Source organism: Lampris incognitus, chromosome 7 (genome assembly GCF_029633865.1).
Source record: "Lampris incognitus isolate fLamInc1 chromosome 7, fLamInc1.hap2, whole genome shotgun sequence".
In the NCBI taxonomy this organism is placed as follows: Eukaryota; Metazoa; Chordata; class Actinopteri; order Lampriformes; family Lampridae; genus Lampris; species Lampris incognitus.
Window position 1 is genome coordinate 40,029,369 of NC_079217.1, and position 21,215 is coordinate 40,050,583.

The 21,215-nt window shown below is 45.7% G+C and overlaps 1 protein-coding gene across 2 annotated transcripts in view; it reads left to right on the top strand.

The window, feature by feature from the left end:
* Window positions 1–12,659, top strand: part of LOC130115568 (Golgi integral membrane protein 4-like) — a 39,703-nt gene extending 27,044 nt beyond the window's left edge. For both annotated transcript variants that reach the window (XM_056283278.1, XM_056283279.1), the window contains 9 exons: window positions 355–567; window positions 841–1,095; window positions 2,443–2,729; window positions 4,929–5,005; window positions 5,890–5,960; window positions 6,413–6,619; window positions 7,519–7,587; window positions 8,432–8,521; window positions 11,366–12,659. In XM_056283278.1, coding sequence (XP_056139253.1) covers window positions 355–567; window positions 841–1,095; window positions 2,443–2,729; window positions 4,929–5,005; window positions 5,890–5,960; window positions 6,413–6,619; window positions 7,519–7,587; window positions 8,432–8,521; window positions 11,366–11,521 — 1,425 coding nt within the window. In that variant the 3' untranslated portion in view covers window positions 11,522–12,659. The remainder of the gene's footprint in view (window positions 1–354; window positions 568–840; window positions 1,096–2,442; window positions 2,730–4,928; window positions 5,006–5,889; window positions 5,961–6,412; window positions 6,620–7,518; window positions 7,588–8,431; window positions 8,522–11,365) is intronic.
* Window positions 12,660–21,215: the final 8,556 nt, after the last annotated feature.

Below are 21,215 nucleotides of genomic sequence, written 5' to 3' on the forward strand. Positions count from 1 at the left end.
CGACTTTGCACTCTGTGGACAAATCATCAAATCCTAATGATGATGCACTATGGTGTCGTATCAGTGTCGATCATTATGATTTTGTTAGATGAAAAAGTGATTTACATTTTAATGTCCCAAATTACACTTTTTACACGAAGTTGGCGGCTTCCCTGTGCAATTACGTAGCAGCATTAGTTCTCAGAGAATCTCTCTCATATCTTCACAACATTGGTGCTGCAACTGAGATATCCCTAACTGAACTGAATCAAAATCGTGTTGAACTGGGAAATCAGGGCTGATACCCGGCTAGTGTATAGATAGTCGTCTTGGTGATGGTTCTCTGTGTAATGGCGGCTGTGTGTGTGTCTGCAGGTGCAGGTGGCTGAGTTCAAACAGCTGAAGGAGACTCTGAACAGGATGCCCAGCCTGAGACACGCCGACCAAAACCACGTCCCCCAGCAGCCCCAAGCTGCTGCCGTCACAGCTGAGCCCCATGTCCACCAACGGCAGCCAGGCAACCTGCTGACCCAACCACACAACGAGCAACACGCCCGGGAGGAGGACCACCAGGGCGGCGGGGTCAGGGTACGGGAGGAGATTTGAATGTCTCCATCATCATGTATGCTGCAAACAAATATGTGCTGTGGTTGCATCAGACTGTGATTCCTCTGTACAGTATAATTCTTAGAATTAGTGGAGTTCCTGCTGTCGCGTTTTATAAAGTTTTCACAAAGGGTTTACTGTCAACACCTTAAGCCCCACTAACCATCATCCTCCATTTTACTATGTAATCATAAACACATACACTTACACCCAGGTCCTCTTTAACTCTCCTCTGATTTATTTATTTTTCCACAGCTGAACCTCGAGGAGGAGGCACATGCCCAGTCTCACATGACCGTATCCCAGCATGCCTTGCCAGAGAAAGAGGAGGATGCTGAAGGCGAGGCGGAGAGGAGGAGAGAGCTGGCGGAGGAGGAGATGGCCCAAGCTGGGCAGCCTCAGAAACTGGAGGAGGACCCTGACCAACCGCAGGAGGAAGAGGAGGAGGAGGAGGAGCAAGAGCAGCCAGATGAGAACGCTCTGGACCGCCAGAGACGCCAGCCACAACAGGTCAATACTAGTTTGAAACTAGTTTAGAGCGAGAAGTGTAAATGCCGTTTTGAAAAAAATCAAAACCGGCCTACAGGTCGATTAGATTTGGACATTAGAATCACATTTTGTTGAAAAAAAGTGGTTGTGTTTCATGGAGGAGCGATTTCATTTTGCACAAGCATTGTCTGCCTCTTGTCGCAAAGATCTTCATTCACCCTCTGGATGACAGTGAACTTGTTTTGAAGAAAAGATTGAGATGTAATTGTCAATATTGTGTATTGTATATTTTTTTATGTAGTTGTCAAATATCAAGCTGCTTCACCTGGATATGCTTCTGAAGGAATGTCAGGCGACAGGCGTGGGCGCAAGTTCATGAATACTGGGGTGGCATCCAGCGCTTAACCTGTGCCCCTGTCCATAGGGTTAGTGGTTGTGTCAGAAAGGGCATCCAATGTAAAATTTTGCCAAATCTGTATGCGGATTGACAAGCCCATACCGAATCGGTCCAGGCTGTATACCGGATCAGTAGAGGCCCAGGTTAACAATGGCAGCCACTGGTGCTGTGCCCTCACAGGGTACCGGTGGAAATTATAAAATCCACTGTGGTGACCCCTGAAAAACAGGGAACAAGTCAAAAGAAGAAGAAGAAGAAGTGAAAGATGTAGTTGTGTTTTGGAAAAGGGAGTGTTTGCAAGATATACAGCAAATGTATGTGTAATTGTGGCTATCCGTCCTGTCCATCTGCTGTAAATCGTTTCATTGGCTTTCACAGGGAATCCGACCTGGAGATGAGCATTTGTAATGATTATGCTGCGATAAGTAATCAATCTTGTCTCATTTGATAATAGCAGTCATACAGAGTCATCAAAATTAAGCTGAAACTGACAGATAATCAGTGAAAAATTCTTTGTAGCAGCTTAAGTTGAGTACTTGGTAAACCACAAAAGTTTGGCACTATGCTAAAATTGACAGTAATAGGGTGTATAATTGATCTGCAACTATTTGCACAATTGTGTTGAACTTGACAGGGCTTGCTGTTATAAATCACGCACAAATGTCCTTTATGGCATAGGCACTACCAAATTTGAACTGGTAATTATTTTGCTTTCTTCCTAGAAGAACGAGAATAATTCATACCCTTTCACCACTGCTCGCATCTTTGATTAACAGCAGCCAGCTTATTAACGCCTGCATCATATTTCATGCTGCCATGTTCGTCTGTGTAATTTTCCCAACGGATAAATTAAGTCCTTACCTCCATGGTTACGTCGCAAAATAACAGCAACGTGGTGTGGATTTTTTCTTTCCTTTCACGCCCCTGATCACTTCATGTTGTTTAATTTTTGTCAATTTGTATTCACAAAGGGTCCCCCGGCTGAGCCGCACGATGAGGCCCAGCTGCAGCACAAGCCTCATGTCCAGGCAGAGCACGTCAAGTCGGCCTTTGAACAACAGCAGGAGCAGCAGCGCCTGGAGGTTCAGCGGGCCCAGGAACGCAGGCTCATCCAGCTGCGCCAGGAGGCCCTGCAGGCCCAGAGGCAGAGGGAGCAGCGGGAGAGAGACCAGAGGCTAAAGGAGGAGAGAGAGAGAGAGGAACAACAGCAAAGAGAGGCTGACAGACAAGACCAGCTGCTTAAAGAGGAGCAGCTCAGGTCAGAGCTGTGTGTGTGTGTGTGTGTGTGTCTGTCTGTGTGTGTGTGTGTGTGTGTCTGTCTGTCTGTCTGTCTGTGTACATGCTGAGATATTTATAAAATGAGGGGAACTCACTTTAAAATAAATCAAAACTATAATCTGAAATTGATGCTTGCAGCGGCTGTCTGACTGACCTCTGCTGCTGTTTTGGTCAGACTTGGTAAAGGTTGTCCTCTGTATTACTTGTGAATGATAAAACCAGCAGATGCTGCACTGCCTTCAGTGCCTTTTGAGACTTACAGTTGTCTGTGTGTCTCATTCAAATACACACCGTTCATCCGATGGTGAGGTTTGTCAGTCGGGCACTCGTGTTGTCGCAGTCCTCCATGGTGGTGCACGCCATTACAGGTTGTACCTTTAATGCAGAAATATTTTTCAAACATGTTTTCTAAACGCCAACTTTCAACTTTCATAATTTTTGGGTTCACATTTTGAATTTTGAGTAGGAATAGTAATGTATTCCTTTTATCTTACTATGTACAAAGTGTGCACAAGCAGCTGAAATACTACAAGACAGTGGCACATTACAAATCTGATATGCGAAGTGCAGGACAGGAGGAGTAAAAAGTGGTACCACAGGTCCATAAGGTAGACACACTGGACACGTCCACATCGCCGGCTAATGAATGGTCCCAGTGTAGCATCAGAGAACAACTGGGTTGATAAATGGCAAAAGATGCATAAATGTCAGGTGTGCAAACTGTGGCTGGATTGATGCACCTGTAAATAAACAGACACCAACCTGGATTTTAGGCTTTTTAGGCAGTAGGCATGCTGTGAGGATGTAGACAGCAGCTCGGGAAGAAAAGGGTTGTCTGAATAACGTTTCTAAATAATTTGTCCAGCGCCTTATGATTTGAAGGTCTGTAGTAACTCACTTTATTCAGCCAAAGCAAATCAAAACTGATAGATGATTTAATATATATATATATATATATATATATATATATATATATATATATATGTATGTATGTATGTATGTATGTATATATGTATATATGTATATATGTATATATGTATATATATGTATGTATGTATGTATGTATGTATGTATGTATGTATGTATGTATGTATGTATATATATATATATATATATATATACATACACATACACATACACATACATACATACACGTATATACCCATCCATCCATTAATTATTCAAGCCGCTTATCCCAATCGGGGTCACGGGAATATATATATATAACGTTGTTTCAACGGTAGGGAAAGTGCTCAACAAATAAGGAGCAAAATAATCCAGTGAGTCAAGTAAATTCTTTATGAGACAGTACAAGCCTGTTTCATGCCATAAGCAATCATCAGCTGTCAATAAAGCTACTCAGGAAAGGACATACCATTTACTGCCTTGTCATGCACATCACGTGCACAACGTCCAGTGGGGAAGGGAGAGGTGCAACATACAAACATTCAAAAACACGTGATCGCTAACGGTCTGGGGGGGGTATTTGTCTATTGTCATGATTTATTTATAATTACAAAATAGGTGCTTATATCTAAGTCTGCAACTGCTGGTCAACTCATTCCTGTTATTCAATGTGGACATTTCTGGTTTGCAAATGATAATATATAAAGACAGATGTAGGGGAAAAAGTTGGCAGCTGGTGAGTGCGTGACGCACGAAACAAGCTTGTACTGACTGAAATGTATTAAAGTTTTTTTTTTCCTACATCTATCTTAATATTCCGCACCTCATTTGTTGAACACTGTTATCAACACCTTTGATGGTTTCCGGGAGAGAAAAAAAACTATATATATATATATATATTTCTTTTAATGGGAAAGGATATTTCGGTACAATGTCTACAACTCAGTAGTTGAATCTTTTTCTGAGATGCGGGCAGAAAACCACTAGCTGCAAAAACAGGAACTATATTTACTTTTACAAACACCTGAGACTGAAAACCCAGCATTAGAGGAAAACTACAGGGATGTTGGTGGCGGTGTGTGTGTGTGTGTGTGTGTGTGTGTGTGGCTCAAGCTCCAAGAAATAATATTGTTGTAGTACATTATTAAAAACACACTTGAGCGTAATGCATCTTACCTCACATTTAAATGCTCTCAGACTTGTAACTTTATATGAAAGGTTCGGAGGGTGAGGCTGCACTTGTTCACTGCTCTGTTGTTGGTGTTGTCACCAGGAAAAGGGCCGAGTATGAAAACATGGACAATGACATAGTCCAAGGAGAAGAGGATCCTCATGGAGACAATGCGGAAGGCAAGTGGTGGAAGATGGGTATGAAATAAACATGTGGTCCATGACTCTCTCTTGGATCCTTTTTGTTGTAATGGGTGGGTGTGAGGTTAAAGCCGCTGTAGACAACTTTTCAACTCCCCCAGCGTTTCCAAGTGGTATTATTGTTTTCACTACTGTCGCAAAGACAACCGGATCGCTTTCTGTATATCAGCAGCCTGGCTACTGTCCAAATCAAGAAACAACCGTAAGAATCCCAGTTTGAACTCGAAACCCTGATCTCAGTGCTATGATAAAGGCAAAGTAAAACATCCAGTAGTATTCATAAGTTGACAGGTTGTGTTACTTACTGACCCAGTAGAAAAAAATGCCAACTCAATGTCAGTTTGGAACCCGCTCAAGTCCCGGGTGTTGTATAAAACTCTGTTTCCCCGTCGAGATCTGTTTCCCCCTAGCCAGAGTTCGATACAACACAGGGGCTTGATTTACCTTAAATTAACATAAGCTAACCCTATCGCCATGTCCTAACTGGGCATGAGTGTGCATTTTTACAAGTGATTTAGTTAGATAATGATCAAGAGAATCAAAAATCCAGCGATGAGTAAAATAATCATCTCCTTTCACACAGAACACATTATAAAGGTTTATTTTATGTGACACCATTTACTTATTGGGGGATTTAGTGCCACGCTTTTGTCACATCCATATTTATAACTAATTGTCTCTGGAGTGTGAGTAGTTTGTGTGTTCTCATAGTTTTTGTCTGAGATAACCTTGAAAGTGTTTCCCCTGCACTGTAGATGCTGTCTTTAAAAGTACATGGTAGTAGTTTGCTGTTCATACTGTGTGTGTGCGTGTGTGTGTGTGTCTGTGTCCGTGCGTGCGTGTGCATGTGTGTGTTTTTGTAGAGCGGGATGCTCATGAGCAGGGCAAGGAGAAACATGAGGAGTTGGACCATAGAGTGCCTCCACACCAGCAGGTCTGACCAGCCATCTCCCCTCCCCATCACACCTCACTGCAGACTTGTCAATCATCATCGTCTGTTCGTCCATGCTTCAGCTCATTCCCTCATGCTACATCCCTGCCTGTGTGACACCAACCATCCATCCGTCCTTCCTGCCGACTCTGACCCACATTTACTTATTTGCTATTCCATCCATCAAGCAGGCCGGGAAGCCATTAATTCCTGGAAAGACCTACGATGCATTATCTCTCGACCGAACAGGAAAATACACGGGCTGTCTCCACGCCAACTGCTTATATTTTTATTCCATTGTTACGGCACGATGCTGTTTATGCACCTCTTGCTCTTTTTACTTTTTAAGTATACCGCGCTATCGTTACACATACCCCTCTTATTCCAATTTTAACAAGGTAGTTTGGGTTTTCATGCACGTCCTATAACTTCAGTCTTCTCTTCCTGTGCTACAGGGGGCAGTAGAGGGTGATCTGGATCCCGAGGATGACCCAAACAACCAGGGAGAGGATGAGTTCGACGAGGCTGAAGAGCAGCATCCACAGCAGAGGGGCGGTGAGGTGGAAGAGGAGGCGGAGGAGGAGGAAGAGCCCGTGGCTCCAGCCAAACACGCCAATAAACACCATAATCCCAATCAACCAGCCATGGAGGAGGAGCTGGTGGTGAGCTTGGCAGCTCTTGTTACTTCCCTTCCTTTCTTTCCTTCCCCAAATACAAGAAGGAACACACACACACACACACACACACACACACACACACACACACACACACACACACACACACACACACACACACTCCAATCAATCAAGCAATCCAAATTTGCACAGTTCATAGAATGTACTTCATAAGTTAAAAGTGGTGGGAGTAATAAAAGGCAAGCATTTATACACGCATAATGCAAATGTGTGTGTGTGTGTGTGTGTGTGTGTGTGTGTGTGTGTGTGTGTGTGTGTGTGTGTGTGAATATATAGTATATATATGTTGGGGGTGTCCGGGTGGCGTGGCGGTCTATTCTGTTGCCTACCAACACGGGGATTGCCGGTTCGAATCCCCATGTTACCTCCAGCTTGGTCGGGCATCCCTACAGACACAATTGGCCGTGTATGCGGGTGGGAAGCCGGATCTGGGTTTGTGTCCGTGTCGCTGCACTAGTGCCTCCTCTAGTCGGTCAGGGCGTCTGTTCAGGGGGGAGGGGGAAGTGGGGGTAACAGTGTGATCCTCCCACGCGCTACGTCCCCCTGGTGAAGCTCCTCACTGTCAGGTGAAAAGAAGCGGCTGGTGACTCCACATGTATTGGAGGAGGCATGTGGTAGTCTGCAGTCCTCCCTGGATCGGCAGAGGGGGTGGAGCAGTGACCAGAGCAGCTTGGAAAATAGGGTAATTGGCCAGGTACAATTGGGGAGAAAAAGGGGGGGAGAAAAAGGGGGGGAGGGAGGGCGGGTAAAAAAACAAAAAAAAACATTGATGTTAAATATAATCAATTTATCATTGAGCATCTGGTGGAACAAATAAAAGTATGGGAAGTATAATGATGTGTTTTTCTGTATGTTTACATGTTCAGATGGCTGGAAACCCAGATCAACAGGAAGATGCCATAGACGAACAGTACCAAGAGGAGGGAGAGGATGAGGTTTGTTATGCACAGTATACACATTATGTTATAGTATAGTAATGTAGTATTCTAGTATATCTCTCTATGTTACATCGCCAAGACCGACAACAAAGATTGAATGGGGTGGTGGGGGGTGGGCCGCTGGCCGCTGGCCGCTGGTCACACAAGCACACATCGCAGGTGAGGTTTGACCCTACACCATCGCACGCTCATGGAACAAGTCCCAGCCACATGTACCACCATGAGACTGCAACACCTGCATGCACCTCATACACAAACCTGTTTGCTCTACACTCCTGTTTTCCGCCCTTTTCCCCAAGCATTTTGCTGATTTAGAGCCGCTGCGAGAGGTACCTCCTTAATTATTCATCCCTCTCAATTTAGTTACGATGTCTCTGTGTGATTGACGTACTCCAAAGAGACCATCAGTCAGAAGAGTAGATGTGAGCGCTGAGATATTAATGATTCCAAATGCTCGTCTCTTGGTCAGACTGCCCGTAAAACCTGATGAAACAATTTATGACACCCAGATGGGATATGTTGACGCAATTAGAGATACTTTACCTCATCGCACACCCAATATTCCCAAAAACACCACACCACATCTCTCACTTTTCTCCTCAAAACTAATGCACGACCATCTTTGCGAAAAGAGGCAACGCTTACGGGAAACGAGGCCACTAAGATGAGATGGAGATGAGATGGAGATGAGATGGAGTATATTGTCATGTTTGTGCATTTTCAATATGCTCGGCCCATAACAGAAATGGGTGAACAGCCCCTGTCCCCCCGACACCTTTAGACACACATTAACTCCACAGTGTAGTCTCTTTAACGCTGCGTCTCCTGTCCCGCTGTTCAGCCTCAGGACGACTTGGCTGTGGCTCAGAAGAGAGAAGAGGAGGTCGAGGAGGAAGGTGAGGACCCATACAACGAGGACAACATTGAACAGGTGAGCGCTGAAACCTCAACCCAATGACACGGAATAGAGGAGAGTGCTTTCCAGAAAAAAAAAAACAAAACAAAAAACAATTATCCACACAGTCACAGTTGGGAAGGACTGTATCTCACAACCCAAATATTAGTTTGTGCACATCATGAAGGCTAATTAAAATTACATTTTACTACAGACGCGACACCTGAGGACTTCCCAAAATGACTGGAGATGCGTAAGGCTTTCACCATAATTAAAAGGAATATCACACAGTACTGATGTGTATATATCATGATATCTGCTCACATATCCAAAAAGGTTTAGGGGATAGAGCTGAGCTTCATCAACTTCCCCTGGTTGTTCATGACAAATATCATGTCAAACCAAAACTAGTTCAGGCACTCCCTCAGATAGTTTCCTTCCCCCTTCTGTGAGAAATGTTAGGTCATAGATTGCCATTATCATTCATGGGGACAACAAATCGGTGTGTCATGATATGACAATGTATAAAGTTCATCATGAAACGATACCATTGAAAGGTAATAAGTGATCATATTGACTTGTTGCCCAGTCCTACTTTGACAACACAACTATGATAATAGGATTCAAAAATGATATCTTAAGAATAATTTGAGGAGCCATAACAACCTCCCCTTAACCCATCATGCAATTTTATCCCAGTTTTTGAGAATAACTGTCTTTTGTAACAGTAACTGAACAAAGGACTCCATTGTATACTCGGGCTAAAATCTCCTGATAAACACGCTTGGGGGATAAAAATTTTTTGGACCCCCCCCCCTTTTCTCCCCAATTGTATCTGGCCAATTACCCCAGTCTTCTGAGCCATCCTAGTTGCTGCTGCACCCCCTCTGCCGATCTGGGGAGGGCTGCAGACTACCACATGCCTCCTCCGATACCTGTGGAGTCGCCAGCTGCTTCTTTTCACCTGACAGTGAGGAGTTTCGCCAGGGGGACGTAGCGCGTGAGAGGATCACGCTATTCCCCACAGTTCCCCCTCCCCCCTGAACAGGCGCCCTGACCGACCAGAGGAGGCGCTAGTGCAGTGACCAGGACACATACCCACATCTGGCTTCCCACCCACGGACATGGCCAATTGTGTCTGTAGGGGTGCCCGACCAAGCCCGCGGTAACAAGGGAATTCGAACCAGCGATCCCCGTGTTGGTAGGCAACTGAATAGACCGCTATGCTACCTGGGCGCCCTGGAGGATAATTTTTAACAGGCACCTCGTCAAGTATTAAAGACACAGGGAATCAGGTGTATATGTGGAGTGTGTGGGAGAGCACCCTTTTTTGTTTGTGTGTGTGTGTGTGTGTGTGTTGTTTGCCAAGTAACGCGGTCAGTGTGACCTGGTTAATGATGGGATCAGGTGTTGTGTCTCTCCGGGTGTCTGGTTACCACATGGGCAAATTTCACTTTATTCACTTGTGGTGTAAAGAGGCAGCTGAACGAAAGGACACACATTACATTAGTTAAAAAACCAGTGGGCCGGTTTTCATGAAGGCCTCGCTGGAAATACATTTGCAAGCATCTGTTAGTGCTGATAAATTTTGTATGAATGTGTTCAACACTTTTGCTGCGTAATCTCAAAGTGTCATAAGCATATCGGAGACTTGGTCTCCACAGACCAGCAGTTTATATACACTTTTTTTCCCCCCCTTTCAGATTTCAGTCAGGACACAGACCGCACAATTCTTACACAAAATTACTTCGATTTGTGCTCTTCTCATTGAACATGCATGCCAATTTCATCCATCCATCACCCTAACCTAACCTGTAGGGATGACTAAAAACTGCATATAGTAAAATGTCCAGGGGGATCGATCGGTGTCGAAATATGTGCAACAAATTCACAAATGACATTCAGATAAGCATCATATAAGCATCAGGGCTTCTGTCAAGCCTTTGCTGTGCATCTTTTTTTGGGGGGGATTTCCCCCCCCCTCCTTTTTCTCCCCAATTGTACCCAGCCAATTACCCCACTCTTCCGAGCCATTCTGGTCACTGCTCCACCCCCTCTGTCGATCCAGGGAGGGCTGCAGACTACCACATGTCTCCTCCGAGAGATGTGGCGTCACCAGCCGCTTCTTTTCACCTGACAGAGAGGAGTTTCACCAGGGGGACGTACTGCGTGGGAGGATCACGCTATTCCCCCCAGTTCCCCCTTCCCCCGAACAGGCGCCCCGACCGACCAGAGGAGGCGCTAGTGCAGCGACCAGGACACATACCCACATCCGGCTTCCCACCCGCAGATGCAGCCAATTGTGTCCGTAGGGACGCCCGAGCAAGCTGAAGGTAACACAGGGATTCGAACCGCCGATCCCTGTGTTGGTAGGTGACGGAATAGACTGCCATGCCACCCGGGCGCCCCTTTGCCGTGCATCTTATTGATGTTTTGGCCTGCTGTGTTCCCAACAAGTCAATGTGTTTGTTTCCGTGTTATGTAATCCTTGCAAACTTTCCATCTCAATTCAGATCCATCCACCCACTTAACCAAGGCCAAAGGTCCTGTGATCAGTCTCGTCCTGGGTTTCCCTAATGGGCTTTTACAACAGCACCTGCACTATTCTCCACACAGAGATGAACAGAGAAGCTGAACAGTCCGTTTATATTTTTGTCAGACATTAATGATGTTAGCCATGTAGACACATTGCACATTTGGCTGAAACGCAGCTGTCGGTGTCCAGCCTGTTTGCTCATGAGTGAACTGTGTCCAGGCTGGTGTGAAAGAGTAAGTCTGAGTGCCGTTTAGAGGAACGGTCAGATGTTTGGGTGGACACAAAAGCGTAAATGACAAATGTCAAATCCAAATTTATTCACGTCTGTCTCTGCTGTCCTTCAGGATGAGGCCAAAGACCAGGATGCTCCGAGGGAGGAAGGGGGTCATAGAAAGGGGGCGGAGAATAACGAGGAAGAGAATTACGAGGAGGAAGAAGAGGAGGTAGAGGATGACGCCGCTGGACAGAACAAGGGAAACAATCGCAGGGCAGAAATGTAAGAAGGGACCAGAAGTTGTGCCTTCTCTGCCTCCTCGGTGACATGTTAGATGTCCTCACTTTTGCCTTGTTTCCCAAAGACATTAAACACCAATCGTCCACCCAGAGTCCGGTTTGGACAGTCGGATCCTTATGCTTGTAGATGGGATTTGTATTCCTGACACTGTGGGGTTGGAACTGATGAACGTCCACTGTGGAATTTTGATTAGATATTTCAGATGGAAATGGATTTATATATATTTGCTTTCATTTTTTTATAAGTTAATTTACTTGTCTGCCTATCCGTCTCTGTCTATTCAGGTGTCTCATCACCTGTTTGGTTGTCCTATTTTTTTCCAGATGTGACAGCATATGAGAGAATGCACTATAACTGTATGCAATCTTTAAGTGTGTCTAAAGAAAGCAAGGATACGTGTTTTTAATCCACTGTTCAGGCTTTGACATAATGTTTTATACATTTTTTTTTATCTGTTGCTGTACTCCAAATCATTAGTTGCTCTTTAGTGCCACCATTAGTACAACTTTGGCATTCCACTTGATCACGTGATTTTATTTATTGCTGATTGAGACATTTCTGACAATCGTAAAAAGTGCAAGGATCTTAGTTTCTGTCTGTTTGGTTTTGTTATTGTCTCTCATGGCGTCCTGTAGTTGACACGCAGCGCTGTCATCATTGGACATTACTGCGAACGCCAGTCAAAGCACACAGTCCCAGTGAAGACTCTCTTGCACTAGACGTGTCTCGTTGAAATGTGCCTTTCCAATTGTGGAAACCCAGAACCTATTTTACACTCAGTTATTTTTTTTTTGGAAATTTTGAAATTTTTTTCAACATGGACGTCACTCAGAAAGAGTGCATGCTAGTGCATCATGATGGTTTCATATTGTTTTATCATGGACTTAAATGGAGGGCTGCTCCTCCTTGACTGTTTGAGTGAATTAAATTCACCAACATCAATTCAACTTTCCACCAAAATCCTTAATTTTACTGTACAATGTACAGTAATATAAATACTTAAAGTTTGTACATATTTGTCTTCAGTTATGTTACAGAAAGGAATGAGAAGTTGGGTCTGTATGGAAACATGTTCACTGCAGAATGATGTGACTGTTGAATAAAATATGGTCAAGGGCTTCAGGTTATTTATGCTGCTGTGTCAAATTATATTCTATCTTTTCGTCCTTCTTCAAGGTCCCATGAAACGGCCTTTACACCACCTACAGCTTCCGAGAGTTGATGCGTATCCGAATAATATTGAACGGTTGGGTGGGACTTTGTCAGGGGCAATTGATTTGACTGATAGCCAATCGTGGCCAAGCATTTTAAGAAGAATGAGGACATCAATATGCTATTGGGCAGTTTCACCGGCCAATGGTGGACGACCACTCGTCTTCTCCTCAAAGTTTTTGCTTGGGTGCAACTGCAAGTACAGAATGATGTACCTAACAAAGATGATTGCATTATTCAGGAGGAGAACAATATTATTCTTCTAAACTCTAAAATGAAATGAATGTTTTTGTGAAATTCTAGAGCAAAGTGTTAAACAGATGTAAATTAACTCAGATGAAATAGGTAATAAGAAAGCCAATACAGTTTCCATCTCATGGTCCCTTGTGAAGCAGTCTTCCTCAGCGGCTGCACTTCGTTCTGAGCTGTTGTCAATTGTCCTTTTGGGAAAGTAACTGTGGGAAGGTTTTTACTGTATCTTCTTTTTTTCTTTTTTAACCTGTGCCGTCGGCAGGCTTGGCATACAACACAGGGATCTGCATGCCAGTGTGTCCTAGACAGCGTTAATATGCAAGTGGAGCTGAGGTTCTCCACCTGCAAAGCCAGTCTTTATTACTTATCTGTCTTATCTTATAATAACTCTGCTGGATGATCTGTGGGATGACAAGAGCACAGGGTTTTTGCTGTACATTTATATTCCCCACCGGCCCCCCTCTTCTGCAAGTTTGATCAGCTAAACAACCAATCAGCATCGCTTCTCCAGGGGGGGGGGACAATCGCCACATGTGAAATGAGACGTAGAAATGAAAGGTGACAACATGTATCTGATAAGACATAGATATAGAAACAGACGCTGACATGTGTTCGACAAAACATAATTAAATCGATCTTATCGATATCAGTTTAGGATAGTGGTCATAGCGATAAAGGAGAAGAAAGGACTAGGAAGAAGGATGTAATCCAGAGAGTGTTCCAGGGGGTGTGTGAGGCAGATGCTAGTAGTGTGTATGTGTATGTGAAGTGTCCACCTGTGAGTGCACAAGCACCAACCACCGGCGGGGGTGGGGGGGGGGCATGAATATCCATGCCCAATGTAGGAGTCAGGCCCACTGTGCCACCAGGTAGACACGCTATACAGCCACATGCACCGAGCATACACCCACGTGGCAGAATACACCCAACCAAGGCCACTTGATGGCAACATCCCCGCCTCCACGATGCCTGTCTTAGAGAAGCCACACAGCAGGAGCAAATCTGACCGCTGCCTGACCCAGGAGCCCCAGAAAGCACCTGACAGCGTTCACCATAGGCCACCTGCAAAGCAGCAGGCAGGACACCACTCAGCATCGAGGACAGAGTGATCCACCTGGGCAGGGGGCCCTCCCAGCCGACCACCCAACCATGCCAACCTGGTATATCCCACCTACACCAGCACGACCCCCCCCCCCACGGCACGCAGGGTGGGTGGCCCAACCACCGCGCCCGCCCAGCAACCACAGGGCCCAACCCTGACCTGGCAACCCACACCCGCTGCCCTCCGACCTGAGCACCCAACCCATGAATGCACCCAACAACAACAGCAGAGGATTGATCCATATAACATCTGTATAGGAAATGTATATGAAAGATGGTTCCTCATCCAAGACACCGAGCCTCAGTTCTATAATCATTCCCTCCATCTATATATCACTCTAGCTCTCTCTCTTCTCACTTTCCCTCATACTTTCTGTTTGCGCTCCTCTCATCTCTCTCTATCTTTTTATCTTTGCTACCGTCTTCTTGTCATCATCCCTGTTGCTGGTGTCAGATTCTTGATCTCTCCAGGGGGATTGTGGGATGTTGGAGAAGTGTGCGTGTAACAGGTGTCTCATTACCGCGCTAATGGCAGGCCGCAGGGAGATGCACACTGCCATCTGCAGCACATATCAATTCATACACAAACACACACATACACACACATACACACACAGGATAGATTCACAAGAAATTGCAGTCCATACTCCTACATATTTCTCTCTCTCTCTCTCTCCCTCTCTCTCTCTCTCTCTCTTTAAGTGCTCTCACTCTTCTCACTGGGTGAATTACCAGCCATGAATAATTGTGATGTGTTCGATTTACCCAGAGCCAAAGTCTATCTTGAGACGTGTGCCCACTTGGTTGCCGCAAAGTCTCAAACCTTTCATTAAACATCTGTGCAGGATTTAAGTAAAAACCACAGAGCTGTGAGCTCTGGAAAGATTTGCGCATTCGATCATTTTCAAACTCGCTCCCATTGCACTGCTGTCTCAGAGAAGACAGCGAGAAATGCTGCAAAGGGGATTCACCGGAAGACCATGAATGATTCATTACATCCACATATGAGCGTCGTTCCACAAAGTTGTCTTGGTTGCTCACATCAGAATCCGTTGGACTGAGCCAGCATTGTTTTTTTACACTGCCTGTCTGTAGAAATAATAGTTCCTGATGCTGTTGCAGATGAACCTCCATTATCACTGAAAATGTACACACACACACTCTCTCACACACATTGACTTGCACACTTAGCTGAATCCCAAATGAGCCATGTAACTGGCAGTTTGTGTCTGGTCTTATTCTTGTTAGGGAGATGGACTGTTTAGGCTGTGCTTCTCTGCATTAATGTGCAGGAGGAGACGTCAAGTGTTCATTGTGTACACGAGCCTCTGCACCCGTGAGCGTGTAATGGTACTATTTTATTTGTGTATACATAAGTGGGTGTGTGCATGATGTATATGTGACTATTCACATTTGTGTTTAAGGATATTGATCTCTTTGTGTGTACCCGTTTGTTTGCGTTTCAGGAGAGGGGTGAAAGCCCAGTCTATATATATATATATATATATATATATATATATAATATATATATATCCCCTTTTTTCTCCCCAATTGTATCTGGCCAATTACCCCACTCTTCCGAGCCATCCCGGTCGCTGCTCCACTCCCTCCGCCGATCCGGGGAGGGCTGCAGACTACCACATGCCTCCTCTGATACATGTGGAGTCACCGGCCACTTCTTTTCACCTGACAGTAAGGACTTCTTCAGTAAGGGGGACGTAGCACGTGGGCAGATCACACTATTCCCCCCAGCCCCCCCCCCTCAAACTGGCACCCCGAATGACCAGAGGAGGTGCTAGCACAGTGACCAGGACACATACCCACATCCGACTTCCCACCCGCAGACACGGCCAATGGTGTCTGTAGGACGTCTGACCAAGCCGGGGGTAACATGGGGATTCGAACCATGAGATCCCCGTGTTGGTAGGCAATTGAATAATAGACTGCTACGCTACCCAGACGCCCCTAAGGCTGGCCTATATTAAAACAGAACATACTGCTGTTACATATAAATAAATCGTCTCCCGCCAGCAGGAGTGGTCAGTGTCAGAATAAGCCCCAACACATTGTTCTCTATGGGATTGTGTGCATAGAGCATCCATTGGTCAATTTATTGGATCCAAAGCACTTTAACATCCTATTAGTGCTCATGTAAGTGCATTCGTTCATACCACGGATTTGCCCAAGAGAGAATTAAGTCCCCAGCCTTGTCAATGTTTGAGCAATATGCTCTTGACATTGAGTTGCACAGGGTCTTTATCTTCCTTTGTGCGTGCATGCACACATGAATGCTTATGCGTGCGTGTGTATTCTTGTATTTGGGTTTCAGTGAGTGTGTCTCTTCACGTGTATGTAGTAGGGTTGCGCATGCATTTGTGTGTGTGTGTGTGTGTGTCTGTCTTTGTGTGCGTGTGCGTGTGTGTGTGTGTGTGTGTGTGTGTTAGACCTACTCCGTGAGGCCCATCAGTCATTATCCTCTCAGAAGAGGACACAGGAGGCCATTATCAAAAGGAGTCTGGATGCTAAATGTTTGATAAGCCTGTGAAAGCGGATGTCCTGTTTCTTTTCTCATATGTCACTGATGTATACCGCAGACCGACCATCAAAAAACACAAAGCATAACAATCTGTGTGCTAGATGAAATCGGTAGCTCACTGGCTGAATTTTATCCATTAGCAAGATAGTTATGTTTCAGTTGAATCTCTAATATAACTTGTTATACTTCTTTAGCAGTCCACATAGATTAAACCGTGCAGTGATAAAATGCTTGCATGGGTGCAGTTTGTTGCAGGCAGTGGGGTGTGAAGATGAGATGTGTTGGTTCAGCACATCAACACAGATCTGTGGACAGGTTGGGCTGAGTCATGCAGCAATCTGATCAGACCTCTGTTCCCTTTCTCTCATTATAATCGGCGGTCACTCGGGGTCAAGTATGACCGTCCTCCCTCTTGGTCCTCAGGTGGGTGTAGGGGCCGATGCTGGAGCCGCATAATGGGAGGATGCCTGCATGTGGCTGATGCACCTGCAGCCACCACACGGTCCTCGGCAGGGGGTGGCCAGAGTCCAATGGTATGGAGAACCAAGGCGATTGGGGACCATCCTCTGTTGTTGCCTTCAGCCACCTTCACTGCTGTTGTGACCTGGAGACATCTTCCACCAGATCTGCCTTGAGGTCTTTGTTGGATCGCGCTTCATCTGGAACCTCCCCCTTGACCTAGCCACCTTGGGTGACCCTACCACGAGCCAAGCTCTGGACGGCATAACTCTTGGTATCATTGGTACAGAAGCTTCTCCACCACGGCAAGGTGGCGATCCAGGAGAAGTCTCTATACCAGCAGTGGCCAACAATGTGCCATGGAGAGGCATGTGTATGCAGGTTTTCATTCCAACCCCACTCCACACCAGGTGATTTCACTGATATATTCTTCCTCTTTGACTGAAGGGTTGCTAATCAGTGAAATCACCTGGTGTGGAGTGGGGTTGGAATGAAAACCTGCATACACATGCCTCTCCATGGCACATGGTTAGCCACCCCTGCTCTATACCGTCTCTTTCTCTACCACTGTGTGGTTTTCTCTTTTCTCCTTCCCGTCGAAGTAAAGTTCATCAAACCTATCTGTGTGTACTCTGCCTAACTGCTGCTTTGTTTTTGCTTGGTGAAATTAACGATGCAGTTGAATACTAGATGACAGTGAAAAATGAACTTAAAGCCTTTTTTTTGCCTATTTATTATCCAAATATACAGCATACATTTTGGAAAAATAAATATATATATCTTTCACATTGGTTTTTCAAATGCAGTTGAACATGGCTTTGGGGTGTTTTTAACTTTAAAATAACAATTGTGTGGCCTTACCACCCATTTACCGGCTGACACTTATAACAAATTGTGCAATTAATACCATTTCATTTGTTATATCAGGGGAACACACTACAGGCAGTCATCTGACCCTAAACTATGATGGTGGTTATTGGTCCAAACGAGCGGGTGAGCATGGAGCCTATCGTTTGCTGTTGAACATCACAAAATGTGACAGATTCTGGTGGTTTCTGGAAAATGCAGTCTGGGAGGCTGGGAATCTTCTGGCAGCTTGGGGATCCCGTCTAGGACCTGCAGCTTTGGCAAACAGGAAAAAACCCTGCAGAGATGGAGATGAGGACAGACAGGCCGGGACAGAGATACAGGATAGACAGAATGGAGACATATCACATTTAAAGGGAAAAGACATTGAAAAATAGCCAAGGCTGTCCTAAGTGCTGTGCGGTTCTAAAGCGAAATTGAAGCAGGTGACAAAATGCATAAAAAGAAAGCGTGCTCAACAAGCAGAGAGACGAAGGTGGCTTAAAAGACTGAGAATGAAGGAGAAGAGGGGGAGGAAGGAGAGAGGAGCTCAGACCAATCTGCCTTTGAATCACCTCCTGTTCTCCATTTCTGTCTCTTCTGCAGTTCTTCAGAGGAGGGGCGAGAGGCGAGGGCACATCATCACCAGTATGATCTGACAGGCTTCATAATTACTTTCTTCTTCATCACTCTTACTTTCTCACTCTGGGAGACTGGACACCACTGTGTGTGTGTGTGTGTGTGTGTGTGTGTGTGTGTGTGTGTGTGTGTGTGTGTGTGTGTGTGTGTGTGTGTGTGTGTGTGTGTTTGTGTTAACTCTTGGTTATATCAATTAAAGGTACAAGCTATGATTTATTTGACCATCTAAAATTCAGCAGTCATTGGACGGCAGGTGGGGCGACACCCTGGACAGGCCGTCGCCCCCCCCCGCCCGCCGCCCAGTGACTGCTGGGATAGGCTCCAGTATCCCCGCGACCCTGAGAGCAGGATAAGCGGTTGGAATGGATCTAAAATTGAGGTAAATGTCTATACATAATTGAAGAGATTGAGCTGTAGACTGGGAATATCGACCAGTTTTACACCAGTTTTTACAAACATTAACCAAACTATTTACAGCAGTAGAAATAGTTAGAAAACCAGATGAAGTTGTTCAGTGTTAGTTCTTGTATCAAAAGACCTGTCAGTCAATTTGGGAGTGACAGCAGCTTTGAACCCTTGTGCGGCTATCTTTTTGTTTGTATTGAAGGATAAATTCTATTTTTTTATTTTACAGCCGCGGTCTTATTATTGTAGTTTTTGCAAGTGCACATTTTGGTTATGATATTATAGCGAATTCGGGGGACACCCACAGAAACTGCCGCAGCCGAGACGCGAACACATATCTGCCGCACCGCAGGAGACGTCGCTAACCGCTCGGTCAAAGGGTCCGACCCGTCAGCCAGCGGCCAACGTGTCTACTTATCCATGCACGTTACAATATCCTACCCAGCAGCGTCATGGTGCAGATCCAAACCACACATTTAGAAGTGTGAACGAAGGGCGTCCGGGCAGCGTAGCGGTCTATTCCGCTGTCTACCAACATGGGTGTTGAAGCCAAATTTATGATTCTGAAGATTTGATGAATTATGTTTAAAAAAAACGAAATTTGGGTTCGTGTTAATTGCTGTGGTGAAGTGCAGGGTGGACATTCCCGTTTGACAGCCGCTTTGACAGTTAGCCGACTGAGGCTGACACTCCCCAGTCAGCCAGATGATTGAGGGGGACGCTAATTGGAGGCGGTATCTACGGGCAGAGTTGGCAGGTACGTGTGCTCTTTTGGTTTTGTAGCCACACGGTTTTATGACTGCTGAAATAACGCTGAAAGACGGTAAATTTCCCCTTTTTATTGATGTCTTGATGTCTGCACCGCTTATCATCTGGCAAGAACAACTGTTGCTTTAGAAAGCAAGAACAATGTATTGCGGTGGTGTCTGACTGAGAACGGAAATAAATATGACGAAAGAAGGAACTCGTGGACTCTGTTGTTTAAGCGCGTCGACCAAGGCGCGAACCAAAAGGAGCAAACACGGGGATTGAAAGTTGGACCTTTTAATTGGGATCACCGGTTCGGTACCTCCAGCTTGGTCGGCCGTCCCCACAGACACCATTGGCCGTGTCTGTGGACGGGAAGCCGGATGTGGGTATGTGTCCTGCTCGCTGCACTAGCGCCTCCTCTGGTCGGTTGGAGGCGCCTGGTGAGGGTGGGGGGTTCTGACTGGGGGGAATAGCGTGATCCTCCCACGCGCTTCCTCCACATGTATCGGAGGAGGCATGTGGTAGTCTACAGCCCTCCCCGGATCGGCAGAGGAGGGTGGAGTAGTGACCAAGACGGCTCGGAAGAGTGGGGTAATTGGTCAAGAACAAAGGAAGAAGGAGGAGGGGGGGGGATAAAAGTGTTAACGAGGATGAAGTAACTACCGGAAAAGTCAAATATTATCAACAATGGCCAATCACATAATTGAGTAACTTCCTGGTTCAACTTTACTTTACTTGCTGTAGGTAACGGTAACCATCATACACGGTCTGATGTGCACAGTCTAAATGTTTTGTTTTGTTGTTGACAGACGGGTACAGGACTTATTCGTATTCCATGGGCCCGTAAGATGCCGTTGTAAAGCTTGAGTCCAGCGGTGGTCCGGTTTCCCAGATCTCCACAAGGAAGCCGGAGAGTAAAATATAACTACACACAATGGCACAAACTATGAAAATAAGACCCGGGTTGTTCAAAAAACAAAACAAAAAAGAAATGGTCCTTTAAGGGTTATACTTTTAATGTAAATGCAAGCGCATCCTTTCTCACCGTGCACGGTAATCCAGAGTGAAGGTGACGGGGTTGCGGGTAAGGCTGAGGGATCGAAGTGGGGTGTCCCCCAGGGCCCTGAGGCCCCTCAGGGAGCCGATGGCGTTCTCAGAGAGGCACAGGTGCTCCACCGCTGGGAGCTTTGGCAGCTGGCACAGACACACCAGGTGGTTTCTGTGCAGGTTCAGGATCCGGCACCTGCCCAGAGGAAATCACACCTCATCTCTGCTTTCATTTCTTACGACAGCTGTTAACCTGACACATCACAGTCACACAGGGGAGCAAACGTTTGTAAGAGTTATACAAAAAAGTGATTGTTGTGCTATGTGCTCCCATGTGGTGGTGGAGGTGGTATGGTGGTGTTCTCTGGGTGGGGAGATGCCCTCAGTAGCTCTTTCTAAGCTCCTGCATCAACACTTGGAAACTGGAGTTACT